The 26,903-nt window shown below is 37.4% G+C and overlaps 1 protein-coding gene across 3 annotated transcripts in view; it reads left to right on the forward strand.

Moving 5' to 3' along the window:
- The window catches only part of GRM1 (glutamate metabotropic receptor 1), a 421,403-nt gene that overhangs the window by 336,547 nt on the left and 57,953 nt on the right, over positions 1–26,903 (forward strand). For all 3 annotated transcript variants that reach the window (XM_063097650.1, XM_063097651.1, XM_063097652.1), the window contains exons 4-5: positions 10,986–11,232; positions 18,115–18,283. In XM_063097650.1, coding sequence (XP_062953720.1) covers positions 10,986–11,232; positions 18,115–18,283 — 416 coding nt within the window. The remainder of the gene's footprint in view (positions 1–10,985; positions 11,233–18,114; positions 18,284–26,903) is intronic.

A 26,903-nucleotide genomic window follows, 5' to 3' on the forward strand; every position in this document is an offset into this window, starting at 1 on the left:
GCGTTAATGAGAAGAAGGTTGTCTCTTTCCAGGAGAAGTTCAGTTGAAGGATGCTGCTAAACAGAAGGCCCCACAATGGTACGTGCTTTGAATGCAAGCATACAGCTATTTAACTCAAGACATGTCCAAGTTTGCAACACCCACATACACACATGAGTTCTACTATCACTGGATTTTGCACCCAGAACCAGGATTGCCCTCAAGTAACACATGCTTCGATGTAAATTTAGCATATTAGCCTAGTTTTCTCCTTCCTTTATGATGAGTTACAGGTGCCCATTGTTCCTTCCTTCAGTCTCACCTTGATTTGAGTAGCCTTGGTCCATCACTCCTGCTTTCTCAGTTTTGAACCATAGTGGTTAGCAGGGTGGCAAGATCTCTGCCATCCTTTTTCTCTGTAGAATTGGCTCCTTGTTTATGTGGTTTTGAGGATGAAATACATACATCAGGGGGAAGGTAAGATGGTCCTATTTCATCTAAATTACAAGCTCTGGTTGAAGATTATTTTCTTTTTCTATTAGAAAAAGTCATATGTTTTCATTACAAAAAATGATAAAGTTTTGCAATGATGGATATGCTAATTAACCTGGTTTGATCAGTACACATTGTATACATGTATTGAAATATAAATCTGTATCCTACAAATATGTGCAATTAATACATTTTAATTAATAAATAACTTTGTTGAAAAAAAAGAGAAAAAGTTCACATTTGGTGCAAAAAAATGAGTAAGTAATGTGTATGCAAAGAAGCACCTTGACCACATTTGTGTTTGTCTAATCTCTTGTTTCCGAATTAGTATTTTAGTAGGACTGAATCTCACAATGGAGACATCATCCAAAAAGGGTATAATGCATGGCATCCTAGAAAGCAAAGTTCCCATAAAGCACTAAAAAAGTCCCACAGTTGATAAAAATATTGGCCCAGAGATGCTAAAACTCATATGTTTCTCAAGCATGTTTTTGATTAATATGTTTTAATAAACTTGAGCAAGGTCAGTCTGCAAAGACCTAACACCAACAGTTCAGTCTTTTTAACTACAGGCATGGACCATGGGCACTACCTGAGAGAGTTCTGAGTGGTGCCTTAGAACCTCTTCAAAGTTTGTTCTTGCCATTCATTCTTCAAACTAATATTAACAACAAGACTGTGTGCCTGCCTCAAAGTCCACTGGTTTAATTAGAGTCTTACAATAAACTCCTGTGGATATATCCCCCTAGAACAGAAGGTTTTTCCAGTGAAAGATGCACTTCCAGCTTTTTAAGTGCGTGGGCAACAATTATGTTGAGGGGGGATGACCAAGAGCAGTCTGGGAGCTCAGATGAAACCTTGGGGAATTAGTTTCTTGGGGACATAGTTTCTTGTGGACAGGTTGGTCTGAGAGTTATAGAATCTAGAATACTGATTCTTAGTGGTGAGTTTCTTTCCAAATTTTTTTTTCTATTGATTTGAACCTTCTCCATGCAGCAATGAATGGAGCATCTCTATATGAAAGAACCATGCTAAAAATTCTGCCTGTATATCAACATCAGCCATGTGAAATAAATCATGACAATTTCACCGTGTGATGAAATGTTGTGGAATGTCACAGGCTAATGACCACCACTATCTGGCTGTGTGATCTTGGACAAGTTATTTGACCATCCAGTCCTTGGATTGTTTATCAGTAAGCTGGTCATAGTAATATCACTGATTTCATAAGTCCTTGTGAAGTGAATAAGATAATACACGAAAAGTACCTGACTGAGTTCCTGCCACATAGCAAGCACTCCATCAAGTTCATCTCTTACTATCTAATACTGGACATGTGTGATACTGATCCTTAGACATTTGAAAAAATAAAGTTTGTATTTTAGAATACGTTTAAAGAAGAGTTGAAAATATATTACAGAGAGTTCTCCTGTACCCTGATTCCTGATTCCTCTACTGTTAACTGTTTATATTGCTATGTAACGTTTGCCACAATTAATGAACCAACATTGATACATTATTATTAATTAAACTTCATACATTTTTTTTTTTTCAAATTTCATCAGTTTTTCCTTTGTTGGTTCCAGAATCCTATTTAGGATATCACATTACATTTATTTTTCATGTCTGCTTAGGATTCTTTGTGCTTGTGACAGCCGTCAAACTTTCCTTGTTTTTGATGATCATGGCAGTTTTTAGGAGTACCAGTCAAGTGTTTTGTAGAATGTTTCTAAATTTGAGTTTAGCTAATGTATTTCCTGTAGTTAGACTGGGAACATGGAGAGGAAGACAACAGAGGTGAGTGACATTCTCAAGAGTACACATTATCAATTTATGACTGATAATGTTAACATAGATCACCTGGCTAAGGCAGTGTTTACTAGATCTCTCTACTGTCAACATACTTTTTATACCATTTTTGATGCTATACTCTTTGTAAGCAAGTCACTAAGTGTATCTGATACTTAAAGGACGAGAAGTTATGTTCCACTGTGTTGAGGACATAGTGTCTACATGAATTATTTGGAAATAACTTATTCTTATATAGAGGATATTTGTCTCTTCTCCCCTATTTATTATTTTTATTTAATTATTTATGTCAGCATGGGTGTTCATTTTATACTTTGAATTATAATTTAATATTACATTATTTATTTTGTTGCTCAAATTGCTCTGGCTTTAGCCATTAGAATTCTTTCAGTTGGCTCTCTAGTGTCCCCTTGACATATCTCCATTGTTTTGTTCTTGAGCACTTTTTCCCTTTCTGGCTCTACAAGTTGCTCCAGGCTCACCTTGCATATTTCCCACCTCTTCCCTGCAGTTGGTTCGTTATCCAAATGAGTCCTGATCCTTTTTAGCGGAGAATGGTGTTAGAACCCAAGATCTGAGCATTGTGCATGCTTGTTGCTATTGGGGTGTTGTTGATTCAGCAGAAAGAACTAGGAAATAGATGTACACCAGTCCACAGGAAAATATATATATGTAATCATTTCTATATAAATTTATCAGTTTATGTATTAAACTAAACTTAAATTCATACTAATGTTGCCAACTCAATTCCAGTAAAACATGGTTTATTTTAGCTTTTCCCTTTTGCTTATCTGTAACTTCCTATTTTGACAGTGATAAAGTTGGCTTCTACCAGATGACACTCCCTTATTTATTTCAACCATGGTATGTATATGTGCAGCTATTTCAGAATTGTTAAAACAGACGCCATGAAAAACAACTTTACCAACTACAGTATAGTGCTTATATTCCATTCCTGAGTGTAATTTTAATAGATTTGGATCAGGCCTGTGACCTCTCATGGTGATCCTTCTTATTACAGAATCTGTATTTGGCATTCCTGTTTTTGTAACTATGCCCTTCACAACCTGAACAGAGTGTCTTACTATCCAGACAGATTTTCATGAAGTCTAGACTCTACATTTGTTTTATCAATAGATTTTACTAAGGTCTCCTTGCCTATATGCTCTTGACAACATTAATCTGAGGAACTAATCTTGTAATTTCTGTGACAGATATTGGCTAAAGTCTCACTAGCATAAGTCTTTATTAGGCCCTTAGGAATTCCAAATTTGACTCTTTCAAGAGATGCCATTGGGAGGCCCATAGAAAATATAACACGCCATTAAAAAAATCCCCACAATAGCAACATAGGGACAGATAGTGTTGCAATCTACCTAGGATGATAAAATAACAACTTAAAATATCAACTAATAGTGCCCTAGGGAAATGAACCTTAAACAAAAATCCACAGTATTTCTTATCGCCAGATTATGCAGGCATTGTAGTAAAGCTTATGGCCTATATTTAAGCCCCCAAATCTGTCCATAACATGGCAGGCTTCTGTTTCATGCTTTCATTTCATCTACTTGACAGGTAAATTCCATGAAAATAGCTGAAAAACATGAAACTCTTTAATGTGGCCCAAAGTAGGCTTTTTTATGTACAGCATTTTGTCAAGTTATAAATCCTGTATTGTTTTAATCAGAAGTTAATCATAAAAGTGAATTTACAGTGCTGATGCCATATACCATTTATGGTTTTATTTTTGTAATTAGCAAAACCCTATATTGGTTACCAGAAGATGTTATGCTAGACTTTAATTAATAGGTCAGAGATAAGAAGAGTTTTCATAAACAGCTCTTGTGTTTCTGCAAAATCCATTTTATATTATTAGCTCAACCTAAATCACTGCAGCATGAAATTAGAGACACTCAAAAAATCACAAACCATTGACAGGAGCTCAAAGAGGATTAAACCACAGCACTCTCTTACATATCTAAAAGGAAGCATCCTTCCTATCACCCGTGATCCTATCACATATGATTCTTTCTATCATCTATGTGAACATAGGTCTGCCTCCTTAGACTGTGGAAGAAGCCAAGAGGAATAGGCTTAGCAAGGATTCTGACCCAGCAGGTTGTTGAGAAGGGAATTGATTCCTGATCAATTTTAATAACAGTGTAACTTCTCACACTGGCTAAAGCAGCCCACTCTCTGTAACTAGCTACATCTGTATGATTACCTGCCAAGTGCTTACTGCAGACCTGCAAAGATTAGTTACTCCACGGGGAGTGGGTTACAACTTCATGACACTACTTTGTGCCAGATCAGTAATAAAAGAAAAGGCAAACCGCAAGCTGCCCTTGTTTTCTCTCTGTAGAGAAACAGAATCCTGCAGTTCAACTGAATGTTACTGACTGTTCCTCAGCCTCACTTAAACTTGCCGGTGATTGTCCTTATTTGTTTGTCACACATACCATACTTTTTTGAAATCTGAATTAGCTAAATGTAATTGCTTTTTCAGGGAGTTGAATGCTTACCATATATTATCATCAATTTGCAGGGAGTCTACTGTCTATTTGTCTTATAACTGGAGGATATATCTCTTAACAATAGATTGGGATGATGTATTTAGAAAAATGGTTGTATTGTTCACATATGTTAAAACCAGTTGGGATTAAGCAATAGAAATTTGACTAATAATAACAGTGATAATAACATATGCTTGATTAAATAATCCTTCCTTTCTTCTCTTCCATCCTACATAGGAGTTAATTTACATTTTAATAAAGAGAATAGAAAATAATGGAGGGGTCTTATTTTTCTGTGATGTGAGCAGAGAGAACCCTGTAGGGAAAGAGTATAATACAATGTCAGAGGAAACAAAAAATTCAGATTCTAAACTGGAGCTTGAGCAAAGCTAGATTGTTCTGAATCTTATCACAAATTCTCTATGAAAGAGCATAAAGAAAATCTAGCAGCCCAGGCCTTCAAGCAAAATTGAGGGCACATTAGTCCGTTGAGGTCATTATACAGAAAAAAAAAAAAAAAATGACCCGATTAAGGAAGCTTCAATAAATCTAATACTCAGGCCATTTCAAGGAATATAAATTTCAATTCCTTTGCTTGATGTGTTAACAATAGAAAATAATTGCTGCCCTTTCTATTGAGATCTGAATTGAGATAGTATTAAATTATATATTGAATATATGATGCTATTGGATAAAGCAGCAGATAGCTACAAATGCCAAGAAATCAGAAGATTATTTTCTTTGGGGAGAGTTATGTTTACCAATGTTCCCCAGAATACTTCCTTGTTTTATAAGGCAATAGAAGAATACTTATTGTGTTTGTTTTTTTAATTTGAAGTTAATGTGGATGGTATAAATTTGAAAAGGCAAATCACTAGACCTGCATGCATAGTGGTAGGGTAGCATTAACAAAATAGAAAGAACAGGTACCAACGAAGTTACTTTATTGGAGCTAAACATGCCTTCAAACCATTTTCTGTATTTTTCAACTCTGGGCATTCAAACTGGGACAATATTACTAAAAACTCAGAACAAATAAACATCAAACTGATTAATTTTGCTAACAAATGTCTTGTTGTCTGTAATGGGACTGCTCCACCAGCTGGGTACAGCTGCTATGTGCATGTAGAGTGCTGCTCTGCATGGAATGCCTGCATATGAATACTGCTTCTGTCCTGTTAGCTGTGTGACCTTGAATATAGGACTGCTGGGACCTTAGCGGGGCAGCCAATGCACTTCCTTCCCAAATTTAGATGCATATAAGAAGTAGACCCAGGAGAACACAGATGGAGATTAAACATCAGTTTTATTGGTAATTTGAGTGTTTATAGAACATTCAAAATAATTTATAAAAAGTTATAATTGATAAATAAATTTAGCAAACTTGAAGAATATAGGGTTGATATACTAATGTCAATAGGATTCCCATAAATTAGTAACAAACAATTAAAAAATCTAAGTAACTAATTGTCATAGTACCAGAAAAATCAGATACATGGGGCCTACACACTGAAATCTACAAAACATGGCTGTTATAAATAAAGGAAGCCCTAAATTAATGAACACCTTCTGGAAACACTATGCCATGATCTGGGCAGCAATTACATGGAGATGTGTACATATATAAGAATTAAGTGACCTGTACAGTAAAGATATCTGCACACTTCTGCACATAGGTGAGTTATTTCTCAATGAAAAAGTTTTTTAAAATTGAAGAAAAAAAAAATGACAGAAAAACAAACTGAATAGGCATATGAATTAGATATTAGCCCACAATAGATTTGAATACTTGACCCCAGAACTAGATAACAAAACAGAGAACCAAACCAAAATCTTTGAGTCAAGTGCCCAGTTTATTTTTCTCAGTCCAACAATAAGGTGAATCACTCCTCTTCCCATAAGGTAAGAAGAGAGGCCCAAGGTGTTATTCAGTGGGAGTCTGTTCACAAGGAAATACAAGGTGAGGGGAAAAGAGAGTGTGCTCCCAGCCGTAACTTAACTTCTCTGCACGTGTCTTCTCGTTTGCAACATGGGGATAATAGAACCTATCTCAAATGGTGTATGAGGTTTGGGAAAGATAATCTATGTGAATGGCTTTGCCAAGTAGTAAATGTGAAATTGGAGGAGCAAAGCATGGAACTTTAGAGGGAAAAGAAATCTTCAGGAAGATAATTGGATCTGTCTGTGTTATTTTATAGATTAGAAAACCGAGGCCCATGAAGTCAAGATCCTTGTCCAAGATCCTTGGTCGAAATACATTGTTGATAATATAGCACCACTGTATGTAGATCCCAGTTGCTCATGTGCCTAGTCCAGAGTTCTTTCTGCTATACCAGTCTGCTGAATAACCATCCTAAACAGTGGAGGATGGAATTGCCAATCCTTCTCCCAACCATCACGAATTTCCCGTTCTCAGAAGGCACATTGTCTGTTCCTAGCCCCATGGAGGCTGCACTCAGGTAGCAATTTATAGCCCTTGTTGTTCTTTTGCAATAAGAACAAGATTGCTATTTAGAATCAAGGTAGCTATTTTCACAATCCACTTTGAGGCAGTTCCGCAGGTATTCTTTTGAAGGTAAACAAACACAGTCGACTACAATTATTTGTTTCTCTTTAGTATATCACAAAAGGTAATGATTTAATGCTACCCTAGTGGCCTGTAATAGCTATTGCACCACAGAAATGAATCATAAAATCCCCGTCCCACTAATAGCTCTAGGACTCGTGTTATGAAAAGGCTTTTAATTCCAGGGAATCAGTGTTTTTATCTTCCCACCAAGTGACAATGTTATTAGTTTTTAATACTCTATTCACTGGTTATGAAAATATAGACTCTTTGGAGGACAGAGAAGCCTGTAATATATTTTGTTTGTTAGTTGATGGATCCCAGCAACATTTTCTAGGACACTTACTATGACAAAGAAAATGGTCCTGTAAAGGCCACATGCTTTTCTAACTCTGTATCATTCCTAAATGTTAGTTCACTAGATTGGAGCCAGCACGGCTGACTGAAGGGTAGCTGAAGAGAGAGTTCTTTCTGATAGTAGCATCCCCACTCCTTTGCAGAGCCTGTGGGCTGCCAGGCTAGGGAAGTGCACGTGCTCACTCAGGATTGACACAAATACACAGGCTCTTTGTGTTTATTTTGAAAAGGAGTGCCAGCTATTGTGTTGCAAATATTCCCTGGAAACTCGTCTAGCCTCCTGGCTCTGTATGTGACAAATACTGACAGAATGGGCTTCTTTGTCCTAGTGTACTCCTGATAGATTGGTGCCAGTACCTCTAGACTGAGAGGCAGCTGTGCAAAATTGCCAGGGAGAAGCCCCAACTAGCCTTGGCAATGATGCTGGTGCACAGCAGGATGCTGTGTCCTCTATCACCAGGGAGGTGCTTCCTCTATAGATTTCTATGTCTGCACCTGCACTGCCACTAAGTGTAACAGAAAGAACAAGGACCAAGGACCAAGGTTGTATTTGGATCCAAGTTATACCCTGCTCTCACTTATAAATGATGCAACCTATAAAATGGTGAGGCTAATGTCTATTTGACCAAAAAATGGTGAGCATTAAAGCTCATTTATTGAGTATTGTATATAATAAGCACTCAAAAAATGATAGCTATTATTATTATTGTGTATATTTCCTGCTAAAATTAGATAAATGTCAAATTAGTTAAAACTGAAGAGAATATTCTACTGGTTGCTTATAATATATATATATATATACATGTATACGCACGAAGGTACTTCAAAAAGTTCATGGAAATACTGCTATTATCTTTTAATACTATTTTTCTATGAACTTTTTGATGTGCATATTTATGTGTGTATGTATATATACACATACACACACACGTAGCTATCACCCATAATAACATCAGTAGTAGATAGATACAATTTTAGAGGGCACTTGGCTGAAGAGACATGTTGCAGTTTTCCCAGGCTGCCTTGTTTATATCTGTGTTCTAGAATAATGATTACTTGCCTCACTTTCACTCATTTTCACCCTGAAAAGTGACTCGGTTTGGACAATAAGTTATATGATCACCCTAAATAAGGATCAAAAGTAAAACATCGATCTCACAGAAATTCAAGAACGGTTATTGTCTCAGTACTGATAAATGAGGTATCCACTAGACAACCACTGGCTTAAGAAATTTGCACTGGGGACAACAACATAACTTTTCATTTATATAAAATAAATATTAAGTAGTAGTTATCAAAACAAGAACAGCAAACTCAATGGCCATAAGACTTGTCCCTAACAGAGAAGTTGTCATTTGGTAAAGAACATGAGTGTTTAATCTCATATTTCCCTACAGTTTGGTCCTAGGTTGACTGTAATAGCTGCAACTTCAGATGGATGGACCCTTTAAGTGGCTACTGCATTGAAGGTTATTTTGCCACTTAATTTTTGTATTTTTTCCTTTTTTAAAAAAAATCTTGCTCATTTATTTGCTTCTGGTGGCTTTAATATTTAGCTCCAGCATTTGGGGGTTAGTGGCAGCCTATAAGGGCATATTTAAAATATCAGAGAGATGTCACTAATTTACCTCTTTTATTATCCTAGTAAGTTTGGAGAAGAAGGACCAGAAAACTAACATTAAGGTCCAGAGATTCTAGGTGACAGACATGTCACCCTATTTCAATGACTTTGCAATTTTTATAAGGAGGATCTTTGCTTTTTTCTTATATAACTTTCTATACCTATTCGGTGAGGTTTGATTTTAAAATGCACTTTCTGACTTTCTTACTCCTCATGTCCTCTTAGAGAATTTCCTTTCAATTTGGAAATTATTACTTTAGCAAATTACACTTTTAACAGTGTCCTATTAAGCAAAGCAGTAAGATAAGTTAAAATCTATTCTGTTCCCCCTTCAACCTAGCTGGAGTATTTTGCATCTCACTCTTAGGACAGATACACATGTACCTTTTTTACATTTTCAACTACATCTAAATAGATCAGTCTTTAAACAGAACTCTCTAAAAATTTCTTTATTTGTGCCAAGCTCAACATCAAAGTCAAAACTCTTTATCATTTTTTCTAAATACTACAAACTCTAATTTCCGAAATACGTTCTTCTATTCTTTAGCCCAGGAACCTTATCATCTAGTGGCCTATTTAGACTGGAGAAAGGAGAGCAGCCTGCAGGGAGTGTGAGGAGCCTCATGTCGGTTTCAACCCCATGAGCAGCTGAACTTTCCAACTTTCCCCACATCTAGTACTTTGAGCACACAACACATACACCCCTCAAGTGAGGCAGGGAAAGCCACTGCAGAAAGAAGCAAATTTCTGGAACTAAGTACAAAGTTTCTGTATGATGTCAGTGGTGTGCTCCAAATCTACTTGGTTTCCAAGGCCTGTTTTCATTTCAGCAAATCCATATGGTCCCCAAATTTCTCACCCATGTATAAATCCTAAAGTTTAGACTTTAAATATGGAGTTTATATTTGACACAATACTGTTCTTGTGAAACTGCTTAGCAGTTGTGGAACTTTTAATCCCCTGTGATATAGGTAGGAATGATTGCAGGGTTTTTCAAATTCACAGGCAAAAACTAAAGGCTAAAATTAATGAGTGGTATGACGCTTCCATCAAGAAACATTTTACCCAAATTTCTAATCATTAGTAAATCTGATTTAAGTACTTCTTCACTGCCAACTATATATAAGAAAAGTTTCATAATATCTAGTTCTAATTCTGGGTTTTTGTGGCCCTAGGGATAATAAAAATAGTGGAATAACCAAATGAAAATACAAGGGATTAGATAATGCACAAACTGAATCACCATGAATTGTGGATTGTTATAGAGGATACAAAAAATGTTTCCAGTACTGTGATATAGGGAGACTTTTAGTATAATTTCCTGTAAACCAAGAGAGAACAAGAGTTATTTCCATTGCTCCTTAAGGATTTCTTTACAATATTTGAAAGTTCTTTATATCACCTGTATGGAGTTTCTTTTATATCTCATAACACCATTATTGAATAGAGAAAACGAAACAGAATAAACTATTTGCAGAGAGAATATACTAAAGCTAGTCACAAGTACAAAGCTCAAACAGGTGGACTTGGTTCAATGTCATTGTTCTTTCCCTTCCTCTGAGAGCCTTGAAAAGCTTTTGCAAATTACACCTGCAGGCCTAGTTTTCTGTATTGTGACATCAGTAATGGTCTGTTTTTATTGTTACAGGCAATGAAAGCTTAGAAGAAAACTATGTCCAAGACAGTAAGATGGGGTTTGTCATCAATGCCATCTATGCCATGGCCCACGGGCTGCAGAATATGCACCATGCCCTCTGCCCTGGCCACGTGGGCCTCTGTGATGCCATGAAGCCCATTGATGGCAGCAAGCTCCTGGACTTCCTTATCAAGTCCTCATTCATCGGTGTGTCTGGAGAGGAAGTGTGGTTTGATGAGAAAGGGGATGCTCCTGGAAGGTAAAGCAGTCTTTTCAGTAAAGGATCCGAATAACCTTGTAAGCCTTCCTGAGCCAGACAGATGGCCACTATGGCTCAATTTAGTTTCATGGTTTCTGGGTGTCATAAGGATAGATACAAATAAATATCAAAAAGACAGGGCTAATATCAGGTGGAAATTACCAAAGATCATACTGCCTTTTAAAATATGGTAATACTTCTTAGTAAACACGCAGAACCCTGCATCTTGCCAGTACCACCCCTCTATCCAGCCATCACTGGCCCTTCCACTGGAATGCTTGGGACCTCCATGCAGGCCCAAGAAACTAAAGAGTTTTCTTTTTTTCTTTTTTTTTTTTATTATCTTATTTTATTTTATTATCTGACCTTCTCTTTCTACGTAGCTTTTATTTTTTATTTATTTATTTATTATTTTTTTAAATTTTATTTTGTCGATATACATTGTAGCTGATTATTGCTCCCCATCACCAAAACCTCCCTCCCTTCTCCCTCCCCCCTCCCCCCCAACAATGTCCTTTCTGTTTGCTTGTTGTATCAACTTCAAATAATTGTGTTTGTTATATCTTCTCCCCCCCCCCCCCCCGGTTTCTGTGTGTGTGTGTGTATGTGTGTGTGTGAATTTATATATTAATTTTTAGCTCCCACCAATAAGTGAGAACATGTGGTATTTCTCTTTCTCTGCCTGACTTGTTTCACTTAATATAATTCTCTCAAGGTCCATCCATGTTGTTGCAAATGGCAGTATTTCATTCGTTTTTATAGCTGAGTAGTATTCCATTGTGTAGATGTACCACATTTTCCGTATCCACTCATCTGATGATGGGCATTTGGGCTGGTTCCAACTCTTGGCTATTGTAAAGAGTGCTGCGATGAACATTGGGGAACAGGTATACCTTCGACTTGATGATTTCCATTCCTCTGGGTATATTCCCAACAGTGGGATGGCTGGGTCGTATGGTAGATCTATTTGCAATTGTTTAAGGAACCTCCATACCATTTTCCATAGAGGCTGCACCATTTTGCAGTCCCACCAACAATGTATGAGAGTTCCTTTTTCTCCGCAGCCTCGCCAGCATTTATCGTTCATAGTCTTTTGGATTTTAGCCATCCTAACTGGGGTTAGATGGTATCTCAATGTGGTTTTGATTTGCATTTCCCGGATGCTGAGTGATGTTGAGCATTTTTTCATATGTCTGTTGGCCATTTGTATATCTTCCTTAGAGAAATGCCTACTTAGCTCTTTTGCCCATTTTTTAATTGGGTTGCTTGTTTTCTTCTTGTAAAGTTGTTTGAGTTCTTTATATATTCTGGATATTAATCCTTTGTCAGATGTATATTTTGCAAATATTTTCTCCCACTCTGTTGGTTGTCTTTTAACTCTTTTAATTGTTTCTTTTGCTGTGCAGAAGCTTTTTAGTTTGATATAATCCCATTTGTTTATTTTTCCTTTGGTTGCCCGTGCTTTTGGGGTCGTATTCATGAAGTCTGTGCCCAGTCCTATTTCCTGAAGTGTTTCTCCTATGTTTTCTTTAAGAAGTTTTATTGTCTCAGGGTGTATATTTAAATCCTTAATCCATTTTGAGTTGATTTTAGTATACGGTGAGAGGTATGGATCTAGTTTCATTCTCCTGCATATCGATATCCAGTTATCCCAGTACCACTTGCTGAAGAGGCAGTCCCTTCCCCAGTGAATAGGCTTGGTGCCTTTGTCAAAGATCAGATGGCAGTAAGTGTGTGGGTTGATTTCTGGATTCTCTATTCTATTCCATTGGTCAGTGTGTCTGCTTTTATGCCAGTACCATACTGTTTTGGTTATTATAGCTTTGTAGTATAGCTTAAAGTCAGGTAGTGTTATGCCTCCAGCTTTATTTTTTTTGCTGAGCATTGCTTTGGCTATTCGTGGTCTTTTATTGTTCCATATAAATGTCTGAATAGTTTTTTCCATTTCTGAGAAAAATGTCTTTGGAATTTTGATGGGGATTGCATTGAATTTGTATATCACTTTGGGTAGTATGGACATTTTCACTATGTTGATTCTTCCAATCCAAGAGCATGGAATATCTTTCCATCTTCTTGTATCCTCTCTAATTTCTCTCAGCAGTGGTTTGTAGTTCTCATTATAGAGATTTTTCACCTCCTTGGTTAACTCAATTCCTAAGTATTTTATTTTTTTTGGTGGCTATTGTAAATGGGCAGGCTTTCTTGATTTCTCCTTCTGCATGTTCACTATTGGAGAAAAGAAATGCTACTGATTTTTGTGTGTTGATTTTGTATCCTGCTACTGTGCTGAAATCATTTATCAATTCCAAGAATTTTTTTGTAGAGGTTTTAGGCTACTAAAGAGTTTTCACCTGGCCAGTATGACCCTCCCAGGCACTGCCAACACCAGGCCAGCATCTTTCTGATTGCTTGATCACACTGCTATTTTGGTCATGAAATATTTTGAATATTATGCCTGCTTAAAGAGCTTCATATGTGAAGAAAACCAAATCCTACACATGTATCCTTTTTCTCCCCCTCAGGTTAACTTATGTTTCTACTCACATGTATCTTGGAATAAGAAAGGAAAGGATTTTCTTTCTGCAATTGAATCCCTACAGCTTTCAAAAAATCAATCAAACAAAAAGAGAAGGAAAACTAAAGCAATATATATATAAATACACACACACACATATATGTATATATACAGATATAATCCCCCCGAGTCATTTTGTACAAGTCTGTTCTGCAGTACTTGTTTTGATACCAGCAGCTAGCTCATATGTAATCAGTACATGGAGAAGGATATCAGTCTCAAGAGCAGTTGTGTGTATTCACACAAATTTTCCTTGGAAAGGGATAAGCAGAGTGGCAGGAGAATTAAAATCTGCAGCAGGAAGGTGAAAGGTCCTCAGTTCGGCTGCTGTTCAGTATGCCCACAGTCTTATAGACTCTGTTATCTTTCAATTATTTTGCAGAGTGAGAGCTCTTTAGGAAAGCATATGTTGTGTTAAAATGGACCACCAAATCATTTAATCCTCTCTGCTGTGGGTATATTATTATCTGTCTTTTACAGATAATAAAACTTAGTGTCAGAGAAACTAAGAAAGTCACCTGAAGTCACATGGAGGGCAAGTGGTGGAAGCAGTGGAGTCTGCTGCTGAGGCTTGTAATCTTTTCCACATCACGCTGCCTTTTAGTTAGCCCTAAAATTGGCTGAAATTAGGCAAACTTGCTGGCACCCTCTTAATGTCATTTCAGAAGTACTGTAAGAGAGTATTTGACCCTAATAATTCTCCATGTATCTCTTCTTTTTATGTAAGCTTAAAGTTCGACATTTAGGGAGTTCCTTGTGGGTTAAGTGGATTCTCCCTGTTAAAATCCAACAGCTCTAGGAAGGGTAAATGATATGTCCTTGTCAACAATTAAAGTGACGAATTTATCAGATTCTTTCCAAGTTGCCAGTTAGGTAGGAGTGGATTTTGATTGGAATGTGAATGGGATGCATGGAATGATCTAGGACTCGGGCATGTGCAAAGTTTCCAGGTTCTGGGCACCTTAGCGAGGAGGAACTAGTGGGTTTGAGATTCAGAACGTTGACCACGCATCCCTTTAAACCCCCTGTTGTAATTCTGTGCTCCACTGAAAATTAGGCTCAGTAAAGGGTCAGATTTAAAATGCAAACCTTCCTTCATGATTCTAAAAGACAACACACACAACGTGCCTAGCACAGGACCAGCTACATTTTTGACACACCGTAAATTTCAGTTTCTTCCTCTTCTCTCTGTTTGTAGGTTATCCAAAACACAGGCCCACAATTTTAGCTTGTTCCTCCTCCATGTTTAATTACATCTTCAAATCATGAGCTTTCTCCTGGGTCCTTTTACAGGGATCATTTCCTCCTGCTTGAAACTGGTCAGCTTAAACTGTGTTTAATTCCTGCTGCAACCGCCTCCCTCTGCCTCTATCTCCTGTCATACCATCGTTCATGATTTTGGTCCCTCTTGTAATTATTGTAGTTAATTATCACACAACATAAACTGAATGTATTGAGAGGATGCTTTAAAGATGTAATTTATAGCATGATGATGTTCCCAATACAGGCCAACATACCAGGAAGGGACCCTGAGGTCAAGAGAAAGGAGAGTGCCCATGAACACACATGGTATAGGGAAGGCCTCTTTTTAGCAAGTCAGTATTTTTCCCTTGGTATCTTTCAGTATTTCTTTTTTTTCCTCCAGCTTTTGAGACTTCTGAAAAATGTGTTTTCATATCAAAATATTATGAAATTTTCGTTTCTAAATGCTAATGAAGTGTGAACCAATGAAAGAGCAAATGAGGAAGTTGAAATAAAAGTCTTAGGATTTATAGGAAAGAAGATATTCTAAAGGCAGCCTTGCAGCAAAGCCTTCATTGAAAGTATGTAAGGAGCTGCGATAATGTAACATGGAATAAAACACAAATATTAATGGAGACAAAAAAGAAAACCACTCGCATCAAACATTCGCAATGGGTTCTGTGGCCATAATATGTTTAGAATGGAAAGATATTGAAGGCATAAATTAGTGTCATCAATCAATAAGATGATTGTGAGCCTTCAGACCATGGTTAAAACCTACTTGGATGTCTCTCAGAGAGATACTCTGAAGAAGGTTCTGGCATGTCTCAGAAACACGGGGGACAATAACTCTCTATTAGCCAAAAGTCAGAAGAGCAAAGAGATGAATCATGTGCTCCAGGTACACCATGCTCTTCTCACTTCCGGTAAGTTTTGCTCACCTGTCGGGGAAAACTTCCTTTATTCTTCCAGAGTCCCTTTCTGTTATGGAGATAGCTATGTGTAAAAATTGCCGGAATATGGATGAGGAGAAGCCAGTAGCTACCCAGTGGGTGACAGGATGTGATTACACATTAAGAACAGGCAGAAAAGCCAATAAGCTGCTATTCGTTGTTTAGATAAAGAACTGAGCCAGATTCAACCAATAGATTTCAGACACCAACTTAGGTTGATTGGGCATAACTTCCTGTCATGCTGGGCTGAGAAGGATTATGAATCTGTCAGGTTTAGAGAGAGAGAATTTGCTGATGAAGTAGGTAGAGGCATAGAGGAGGGGAGAGGAAGGAAGGGAGCTGAGGGAAAGGAACACATGTTGGTTAATTGCCATCTACTTCCTTGAGTCAAGCACAAAAAGCAAAAGGCCATGAATCATATTCTAGCCCAGAAGAGTGGGGACTCTCTGCATTGACTCTGCATAGATACTGCAGAAAGGGGGAGCCAGGCATATAGTTTCTGAAAACTGCTACAAGAGTTTGCTTGAAGTCAATAGCAATGTGGAAAGAAGATTTAGGAATGCCAGAGAATTTTGAATAATGGAGAAATAAACGGCTGTGCCAACACAAAGATGTTCTACAGTTTTCTTATAATCATGAAAATGACCATAGTATTTTAGGGAATTAATACGGATACAAATATGAATAATATTGTGACATTGCCTTACATATTTTCTTGATCCCTTTGGGCTGCTATAACAAAATGCCATAAATTATGTGACTTATAAACAACAGAAATTGATTGCTCGAAGACCTGGAGCTGGGAAGTCCAAGACCAAAATGCCAGCAGATTTGGTGTCTGGTGAGGGCTTTCTGTTTCATAGATGGCACCTTCTAACTGTGTTCTCATGTGGTGGAAAGCGAAAGGTAGCTTTTCTGGGCTGCTTTTATAAAGACACTAATCCCATTCATGAGGATACCATCCTCATGACCTAATCATTTCCAAAAGGCCCCAACTCCTAATACCAGCAGCTTAAGGGTTAGAATTTCAACATACAAATTTTGGGAGGGGGCATACACATTTTTTTTCCTAATTGTAGAGTAGTTTTTTACATGCCTGATGTTAATAAATCTCCACAAGATCCCCACGAGGCCTAAAGAGTTTAGTGACATTCCTAAGTAGTATAATGTACTATTAAAATGTTAGAAAAGAGTCCAGTTCACACATTCTGATTTCAAGTCCTATATTCTTTCTATTGTATTGTAAAATGTCTTCCACTGCTTGCCCTGGAAAAAGATGAGGTCTGGCCTCCAGAATACACTCTGATTATTGTGAAGATTTTTTAAAAGTACCGTATGATTAAAATTATAATTTTTTATAATTACATACATATATATGGTATATGACATGATGTTTTGATATACACATATACAGTGAAATGATTACTACAGTGAAGAGTTCTAAATGCAGATTTTGCTGTTATATAGCACGTCGACATTTGAAATTACTGAAATAACTGACACCAATTGTTTGGTTTCAAAAATGTTTGTTCTAATAGGGAAGAGAACAGTTTAAATGTCAGTGTACAAACCATTAAATCCCTTGCAACATCTTTACTAATTAAAGATGCCTTTTTCAGATTTCTTGCTCTACTAGCACCTAAAAAAGGTTCCAGACTTGGTAAAACTCACCTCTTTTAATGTAGTGTAATGAAAATGGCAACAAATGTGAAAACAAATTTGGAATAAAAGTAATCAAATAAAGAAATTAATGTTTTCATAGATTGTTACTTCTCAAATAATAACTTAGTAAATTAATAATTTGAAGGAGATGATCAACTCAGTACATGTAAATTTATTTATTTATTTTTGGATGATAAGCAGAGAGAAAAGTAGAACAGTAAGATATTCTTTAGCAAATATGGATGATACATAGAGACTGAAAAATGGAATACACCTTCTGGAAAATCAGAGGAAACATTAGAAATAAAATATAGGCAGTACCTGGTGTTAGGATGGGGCATTATTCTAGCTTTTATATCCTTCCTTTCTAGTAGTATCTATTTACCAAATTTCTTTCTTTTCTACATTATGTTCATATTCTACAATATGCACATGTTGTTTTCTTCCTAGGTATGACATCATGAATCTGCAATACACTGAAGCTAATCGCTATGACTATGTGCATGTTGGAACCTGGCATGAAGGGGTACTGAACATTGATGATTACAAAATCCAGATGAACAAGAGTGGAATGGTACGGTCTGTGTGCAGTGAGCCTTGCTTAAAGGGTCAGATTAAGGTAAGCCACAAACACCTTCATAAATGGTATTCACAAGGAGGTCTACTGCCTGAGCATTATTAAAGAAAAACACAGACGTTTTTCTTGAAGACTGTCCAGAAATGGTGTATCAGGCTTACTGTTTTTGCGCTTGTGCTTAGCCAAATCTGAAAAGACAAAGAAAGATTAGGAAAGGGAATAGGCAAATTATTAGACTGTTTGGAATAGTCTTCATTTAAATCACAATGATGGGCTGGCATCTTAAATACAATATAGGCAGCAAGGGGATGAATAATCGAGTTAAAAATTGAAACAGAAGTAAATGTGGGAACCAAAACCAACAACACAGCTTAGTCATAGATCTAGCTATTGTTAAAGAAAATTCTGGGGATCTAATGTACAGCATGGGGGGTGATGGATGATAATCAATTTGATTGTGGTAATCATTACACAGTGCATACATATATCAAATCATCATGTTGTCCTTGAATATATACAAGTCTTATTTGCCAATTAAATATTTTAAAATAAGAAAATTGAAACAGAAGTAAATGTGGAAGCTAAAACCAATAATACTGCTTAGTCATAACTGCAGGTATTGTTAAAGAAAGCAAAAGCTGAACAATGCGAAATAAGCATATAACTGAAGTAACACAAACTCTGCTTATCATTTCCCTTTGCTCCACAAAGTGCTTTTATTCTCCTAAAACCAGTATTTTTTTTTCTAGCCAAGAAAGTACCCACTTTCTAATTATTTTCAGGAGCTTTGATTGGAGGAAATGAGTAACCATGACATTACCGTATACAGAAAACTAGAGTAAGTAAACATCCAATCTTGAGCATTTGGCTGGATGTGTGAAGAGAATTCTCTGTAAAGAGACATGGAAGCAGCACTTGCTGTACCCCAGGCTATTTAAAACCAAACTGGATGATGCACTAGGAAATGGAGCGCAGAAGAGTGATTTTGAACTGGCAGGGTATGGATTTGATGATCTAATAGGTCTTCCCCATCTCTAATTTTCTATGTTTCATCTTGGAGAGCAGACAGGCTGTCACATAAATGTCAAATGGCCAGCTGGAGCTGGAGTAGATCTTGTGTGTAGCCCTGGACTCCTGACTGTGCCTCCATGCTGCTATGCCACTCTCCACATGCGAGCTGCAGAACCATCATGCAGGGAAGATTCCCTGAGAAATACACTTAGAGGTCCTCAGGGCAAGGATCTAGTCATGTAGTGTGTGAGTTTTGCTGTGGAGTCTGGAAAAGCCTTATCTTAACTGACTATGAAAAGTGGAGAATTTGGAACCTGCAACGTTTTCTGGCAGCTGAGAAGAGCTTTCCTGGTGGACTAAAACTCTCAGTGACTCCAGCCACTTCAAAGAAGAAATAAACTTCTGAGATGAATCACCCTAGTTTTAAACATCTTGTGCCTTCTCTGCAGAAGTTATGTTAAAAATATTTAATAATTGTCATGACAACTGGCCAATAGGAATGCGCTCTATTTTAGGGCTATGACAGGATGTTGGAGACCACCCACCATGGCCATGGTTAACTCTTGAGTTGGTGGATCCTGGACAGATTTAGCTAAGGAGTCCTACATGGCTGGGGTAGTGTAGGGCATTTTTGGAGACATGAAGACACTGCTAGTTTCCAATCCATGCACAAATATTTCAGTAGTGAAAGAATGGCTCCAGCCAAACTAGTGTGTGTATACTGTCTGACAGCCCTATTTCTCTCTAAAATTCCATCTTCGATTTTTGTCCATATGGAATTTTTTCACTTGAGACTGTTTGGTGGTATGCAGGAGTATGTCCTGTGAAATCCAGAGGCCCCGAACTTGTCATTGCCAGACCAAGGGATTCTGGTTACATCATCTTTTCTGGATGGTGGGAAAACCCAGGACATCTGAAGCCTTACAGTGGGGAGAATGGAGAAGCCCTGGTCTCATGCTCTTCTTTGACCCAAAGGATGTCACGTGTTCGAGTCAGGCCTCCTTTTCAGTGTGGGTGTAGCATTGAGTCTGCAGTGTAGACAACCACTGTGAAACAGTTTATGGATCTACAAAGTTTGGTTTTTCAGGATATTAAAAAGAAAAAACTTGGCAGGAAAAAACAAATCATTCCAATGATTCATTGTACTCCAGCTCCCCTTCACAATTCCCTCCTGTTCCTGTGACTGCTGGAAGGCCATGAATGGGTGCTCACATACTATGTGTATTCCTATTTGCACACTCGAGAAAAGAGGCCTTTTTCTCCCTCAAGTTTAGACGCAAAACTGTCTGCATACATCTCTCTGCCTACGAAGTATTTTTGGTGTTGTTGTTTGTGCTACACCCATGCAGTGTTATTGCAGGAGATCCCAGAAATCGTTGTTAAACCATTACCGAGCACTTGCTATAAATGCAAAGCTCTTGGGTGCCAATTTTAAAAGAACTGTGTACCCCGCAGAAGATAAATATGCCTGTTCTCAACAGCACCTGGAGTGGAGGGGGGTTGGTGATGTTTGTTTGTTTCCCATAAGCACCTTAGGAAGTACAGAAACAAATGAAATCTGAATCCCATTTACCAAATAATAGCGCTTACATTCTGACACCACTGGTTTGCCATCTACTAAGCCCAGGATGCATAGAACCAGATTTCAGTAGCCTCTGCAAAGACTAAAGAGAGGCAGCTTATGAGGTGATTGTAGGAGCTGAGTTTGTATTAACCAGGAAATATAATCTTTAGGAAAGGACTATTCATTTAAAATAAATGCCATTTAAAATGCCAAAGTAATAATTTGACATTTTTTTCTGATAACCCATAGAACTTTCTTATGGTAATTTAGTTTGAAATAGTTAAAAGCCCAGTTTTCTTATGTTATCAATTTTTAGAAATAGAAATATATTTTATGAATATGAGGATGCTTCAAACAGTTCATGGAAAGATTCATATTATCTTTAACTCTAGTGTTCCGTGAGCTGTTTGAAGTACCCTCATATAATATGGAGGCAGAGAATGTTTTCAGTCCTATCACAAACACAGGTGAATAAAATCATACTTTTAATTGTTGTGTGTTATATTCGAGTCTAGTCAGGAAGAAAGGAACCCATGCCAGCTGGTTCAATAGAGTGAATTTAATATGAGAAACTGGTTAAAAAGGTAAAAGGGGATACTGAGGCAACATGAAGATGAGCAACAGTGGGACTCCATTCTCACTGCATGGCTGGAGAGACACAGAGAGGACTCACAGCTGCACGTGAGACACGCACTGAAGCGGGGGAGGGGCACGCCCTGGCTTCTCTTCTTCTTTTCCGTCTCCCATTAGTTCATTCTATCTTGCAAAACCTATCCAGAATACAGTTGGCAAGAGATCCTGGAAAATGTAGTTCATGGGCATCTTAGCTTAGGTTCCCTTGAACCCTAAAAACTGCAAGGCTTAAGTGCTAATGCCTTATTGGGAGATTCAATCCAGAGAAGCAAGAGTGAGGGGAAAAGGGATGTGTGACATGGGAGGATGGGGAAAAAGCAAAATGAAGCAAAGCAAGAAAAAACAAGGTGATGCATTATTGAGCAGGACACTGCCTCACTGAGCATAACCGGTTGCCCAGGCTCACCGTCATCCCTGGAGAGGCTATTCAGACTATTGTAGAAGGAGGGGAGTGGAATGACTGCACCACTCATCTTATTTTCTGCTTCCTGTGGTCAAAGTTTATGCTCATAGGGAGTGACACCACCTGATCCCTTTAGACATCTCCTGAGGAAGCCAGAGTCCATGTCCTGTTTCATGCCCCTTCTTCATATTCCGGAAACAGTGGGAGGAGTGAGGGCCTGTATGAATCCTCTAAGGTCTGGTCTGGGCTCCTGCTGTGCTGAGTCTAATGCAAGCAGCTCTGGAACCCACCACCTACTCCAAGGGAAGGAGAGACAGCTGCCAGAAGACACAGCAACCATGACAGAGGCTGAGGTGGTGCTCACAGCAGTGTGCGGAATTCTGTAAGAGTGGGTAGCCAAGAGCGTCTGAGGCAGCACATAACATGTGAGCAAGGTTGTGCAAGCCAACAGCCAGGGCTGGAGGGTGTGCTCGCATACAGAACCTGCTGCTGTTTTCCCTGTGTGGTGAAGGACCCAAAAGAGATGACAAGAGGTAGGAAGCTAAAGGAAGGGAAAGGGAAAGGAAGGAGAAGGGAGGGAATGGAGATCAGGAACTAACATTTATGAAGCATGTCCTCGTGCAAGTGCAACAGAGGCTTCACATACAGCATCTCCATTATCCATTGAAACAACCCTTTGAAAACAGGTATTATTGCCCCATTTTACAGATGAGCAATCTGAGGCTAGAGGGGTGAGTCACTTGCCCCCAAGCTCTCTCAGCTCGAAGGTGCTAAAGCTGGGCTTGAAGCCAACTGAAGCTTTACCATCCCACAGCCACATGTTGAACTCTCTCTCATTATATGACCTGGCATTTGTCCTACAGTCATAAACTTCAATTTCCAAGCTTTATTTTCTCAATGGTTTATACTAAAATCATAAATAGTGATCCACTTTTAAAATGCTGAGGGAACAGAATCTAAATTAAGGAAACAATATTTGTGAAGGAGGTTGGGCGAGATTAATAGAGACCGAGAACTTGGGAGAGAAGCAAGGGAAAAGATGCTAAAGACTGCGTTCACTGGCCTCCTGTTCTTTCTTTTCCTCTTTCTCCTCTCCCTTCTCTCATCTGTTTTCTTTTTCCTTTAAGTTAGTCTTCGGATTCTTTTCTCCAAGATAATGGCTTTAAGTTGGGAGGTTGAGGTAGGAGAGTGCAGATGGTCACTATTTCTTCTCTCCTCACCCAGCCAATCAAGACAAAATTCAGCAGGAATCAGATGAACACTGTGTATATCATAACTATTTCCTCATTTACACATGTCCTATTGTCTTATAGTAAAATGACACCTTGCATATGTAGAATAAAGCCCTGTTACACATATCTTACAAACTATAGACTTTAGAATTGGGTTGACTCTTTCCATTTATGAGATAAGACTAATTTCATCCTATGGATTGGTATTTTCTACCTGAGAAACGACAGTTTAATTTCGAAAGGCATGGAAGTGTGGTCCTCAGAGACGACTTCACTTAAACCGCTAGAGACCCTCTTACTCACGTATCGCCTCTTGTATCGCTCTGACTTTTCGACAGGTGAGCAAAGAGCCCAAAGAACAGATTTGTTGAGTACCAAAGTAAAGGGGACATGATCATTTTCATTATGTTCCAAGGTATCTTCAAAGTTGAAAGCTAAGAGAGTCTATTAAGAAACCATTTACATTTGCCTCTAATTGGATTTGTGTCATGAGTATTATTGGATAATGCTACTGGTGGAGTTTGTCTCTGGGTTTTCCTGTTGGTAGATATAGTTACTTGAAAGAAGTTGCCAATGGAGAAAACTTATACTTTCTAATAATATCTTTCTTTAAAAAATAAAATTGCTAATATTAATTTTTACATTGACATTATCACTTTTTAACATAGGCCATTGATTTTAAAAAGTAGCCAACTTGTTTTAGATCATGTGTCTTCAAGACTCTGAAAAGATTGGGGTTAGGGTCTCAGGTTCCACAATATTTGTCGTATTTAGCAACAAAATTATCCTTGTGAGGTGAGTTGTTAATTTTTTCTTTGGTCCATTTATGTTAATATTGTTTCTTCCTCTCCTGTACACCTGCTCTTCAAATACCTCTATATATTTACAGTTGCTTATTTAGCCCAACCCCAACATTATTCTGTAAGGGATGCTGTCAATCTGAAAGATTGAATACCCATTCTTGGCCAAGATTGACAAGCAGTTAGTACCACCCTACCTTTCCTAATAATAAGAAAAATAATGTGATAAGGATAAATTTGATACTATAAAACATATAATATAGAATGTATCCATATGTCTATGTATGTGTATGTATATATGTACATATGTGGGGTGTGTGTGTGTGTGTGTGTGTGTGTGTGTGTTTATGTGTATATATATTTCTACTGTTTTTTTTACCAATTCTTCCAGAAATAGCTACAAGAAATAGCTGTGTTTTAAAATAGACATTTTGGAGTCCTCCTATTCCAGGTTCCACCCTATTAGTGCTGGGACGAAGGTTAGCAAGTGAGGTACCTGTGACACAGACTTTAAGGAGGCAGTCACTCTCAAGGTCGTGCAAGTTCAGGTGAGGACTTGCACATCCCTGGGTGCCTCTTTAAATTTGGTTCCTAGACAGTTTTCTAGGTCCCTGACCTGTGTCTTGTTCTTCTTTCTTGATTTTTTTTCTTCCTCCAAAGACTTTTTCTAGAATGACAGCATCTCAAAGATGGGGATATTATCTGTTTTGGTCACTGATTATTTCTAGCCTTGATATAGTACCTGATGCATTGTAGGTACTCAAATGCATATTGTGAATGAATAAATGAATGGCTGAATTGAATGAATATACCCTCCATAGGCATTTAAAAAAATTATTGAAACATACTGATTGTACATATTTATGGGAGCACAGGCATTTTGTTTTTCCTTCTAGTAGTATACTTAACACATTATGTTAGATTTGGAGCTATTTAACTTAAATGGTCAGGTCTTTTCATTCACTTATCTCCATGCTTATCTCCATAGCACCATGTTCAGCACAGTGGGCCACTAAACAAAGGTTGATTAATTGAATATAAATCTGCCAATCTCTGATATACAATTTTGGCTCTCAGAATAACATGTCATCATTCTGACAGCCATTGTTACACTGGGAAGAACCTAGCTGTTGGAAACAATTAGGGATAACTTGATTGAGGTTTGCACAAGTTATTGATCCCCTTTGCAGCTGTTTGCTCATTTATAAAATGTACATAACTAACTCCACTCAATGGAGTAGTTGAGAAGGTTAGTGTAATTCTATATGGAGTGCCTAGCACATAGCCTGGCTCAATGCATATTTGTTCTTCTGATCATTTTACGTTGTTATACTCTTTTTATTACATTTTTTTCTGTAATAAACTGAAATGTAGGGAATTCCATACACTGATACTTTATTTAGTTCTATAAGGCTATCTTCATTTTCTTCTTACTTTTTATTCCCTTTGAATTTTTCATTTTCATTTCTTTTGTTTATCTCAGATTCTATATTGTTTCCTTCCTTTCTTCCACATATGTTATTGAGTAATTAATATTTGCCAAGAACTATGCTAGCACCGTGACTGCAAAGGAAACTTACACATGGCTCCTTCTTTTGAGGAACTCATGGTGTAGCTAGGGGGAAAAATATCAGTAATTAGAATTCATTGTTGCTTAAGCTCTCAGATAAGGTACAAAGTGCTGTAGAGACACAGGAGAATAGAGTTAGCTCCTCTCTGTTAGCTGATTTTCTGTCAGTCTTATTTACATAAACCAATTGATTTATTCTTTTTAGTCTTTCAGGTGTTCCTTTTTAGAATAAAAATTTCTCTGTTTTATTTTATTCATAGTTACTCTCCCTCCATTATGTTCTCTTGATGCTATTTTTTATTCTTCATCCATTTCCTAAATAAAACCTTAATTTAAAAAAATCCATTTCAAGTTACTTGGAAAACTTAGTCGTAAGGTGAACATTTGACTACCTATGGTAGAAATACTTTAAGACTCACAGAGTCTATATATAAGTGAATCACATCACTGTGTGTAGCAGCAGATCACTTAGTTTCACTAACAAACATAGCACAATATACACAGGATGTAAAAAAAATTGAACAGTCCCTGTGACAAAATAAGTCTTAGTGTTTCAAATAGATTTTCAGTAAAATATTAAAATTTTTATCATGATTTAAGCTGCCATAAAAAGAAGTTTATTGCAACAAAAACTGAATAATACTTTTCTTCAGTTATCGAGTGTATACATCAAGCAAAAGAAATATCAGTCACTATGACAAATATAAAAATAATTTTTAAAAAGTGGTGTTGGGGAGATTAGAATATAAATCAGAGACAACAATTTAAGAATAAAAAAAAGCTGTATCCTAATGAAGAGTATCTACCACATACATATAACACAATTAGAGGACAAAAGCTAACTTGTTATAATAAAATATTAATTATATTTTAGTTGTTAGATAATTCTAAATAAGGTAATGTTTTGAAGGGCTCACTGCTCCAGAAATATTTGCTGGAGCATGTGGCTTTTGTGTCTTATATTGAAAGTAGTAACGTAGATGCATTGATCCAGGGAAGTGGCATTTAGAATGGAAGGTAATATTTATTTAGGCACAGAGGCTTCCCTTTCCTATTTGGCAGACTTATGTAAGAAATTAATAACAGACAAAGTTAGATGCAGAAATAAGGACTGGGGCCTAGTGATTGCTTCATCAAAAAGATTATGGATTAGAATAAGAGGCACTACAGTTCTTTGAGTGGCCTAATTATATTTTTGAAAAAGATTCAGTTCAACACTCATTCATTGGCTGCTGGGTGTTCTTGGTATATTTCTGTACCTTGATGACTATGTTGTGGAAACACTGAAAGTATGGCATGGTCCCTTTCCTTGAGAAGCCCACAGGCCATTCAGATGATCTTGGCAGCTATGTGCATGTTACTCTGGAGTGAGAAGAAGTTAGTAGCATTTTACATAATTAGGACACAGGAACCATAATTTAGGTGTAAAGTGATAAAGTCAGAGTCTAG

Source organism: Cynocephalus volans, chromosome 5 (genome assembly GCF_027409185.1).
Source record: "Cynocephalus volans isolate mCynVol1 chromosome 5, mCynVol1.pri, whole genome shotgun sequence".
Classification (NCBI taxonomy): Eukaryota; Metazoa; Chordata; class Mammalia; order Dermoptera; family Cynocephalidae; genus Cynocephalus; species Cynocephalus volans.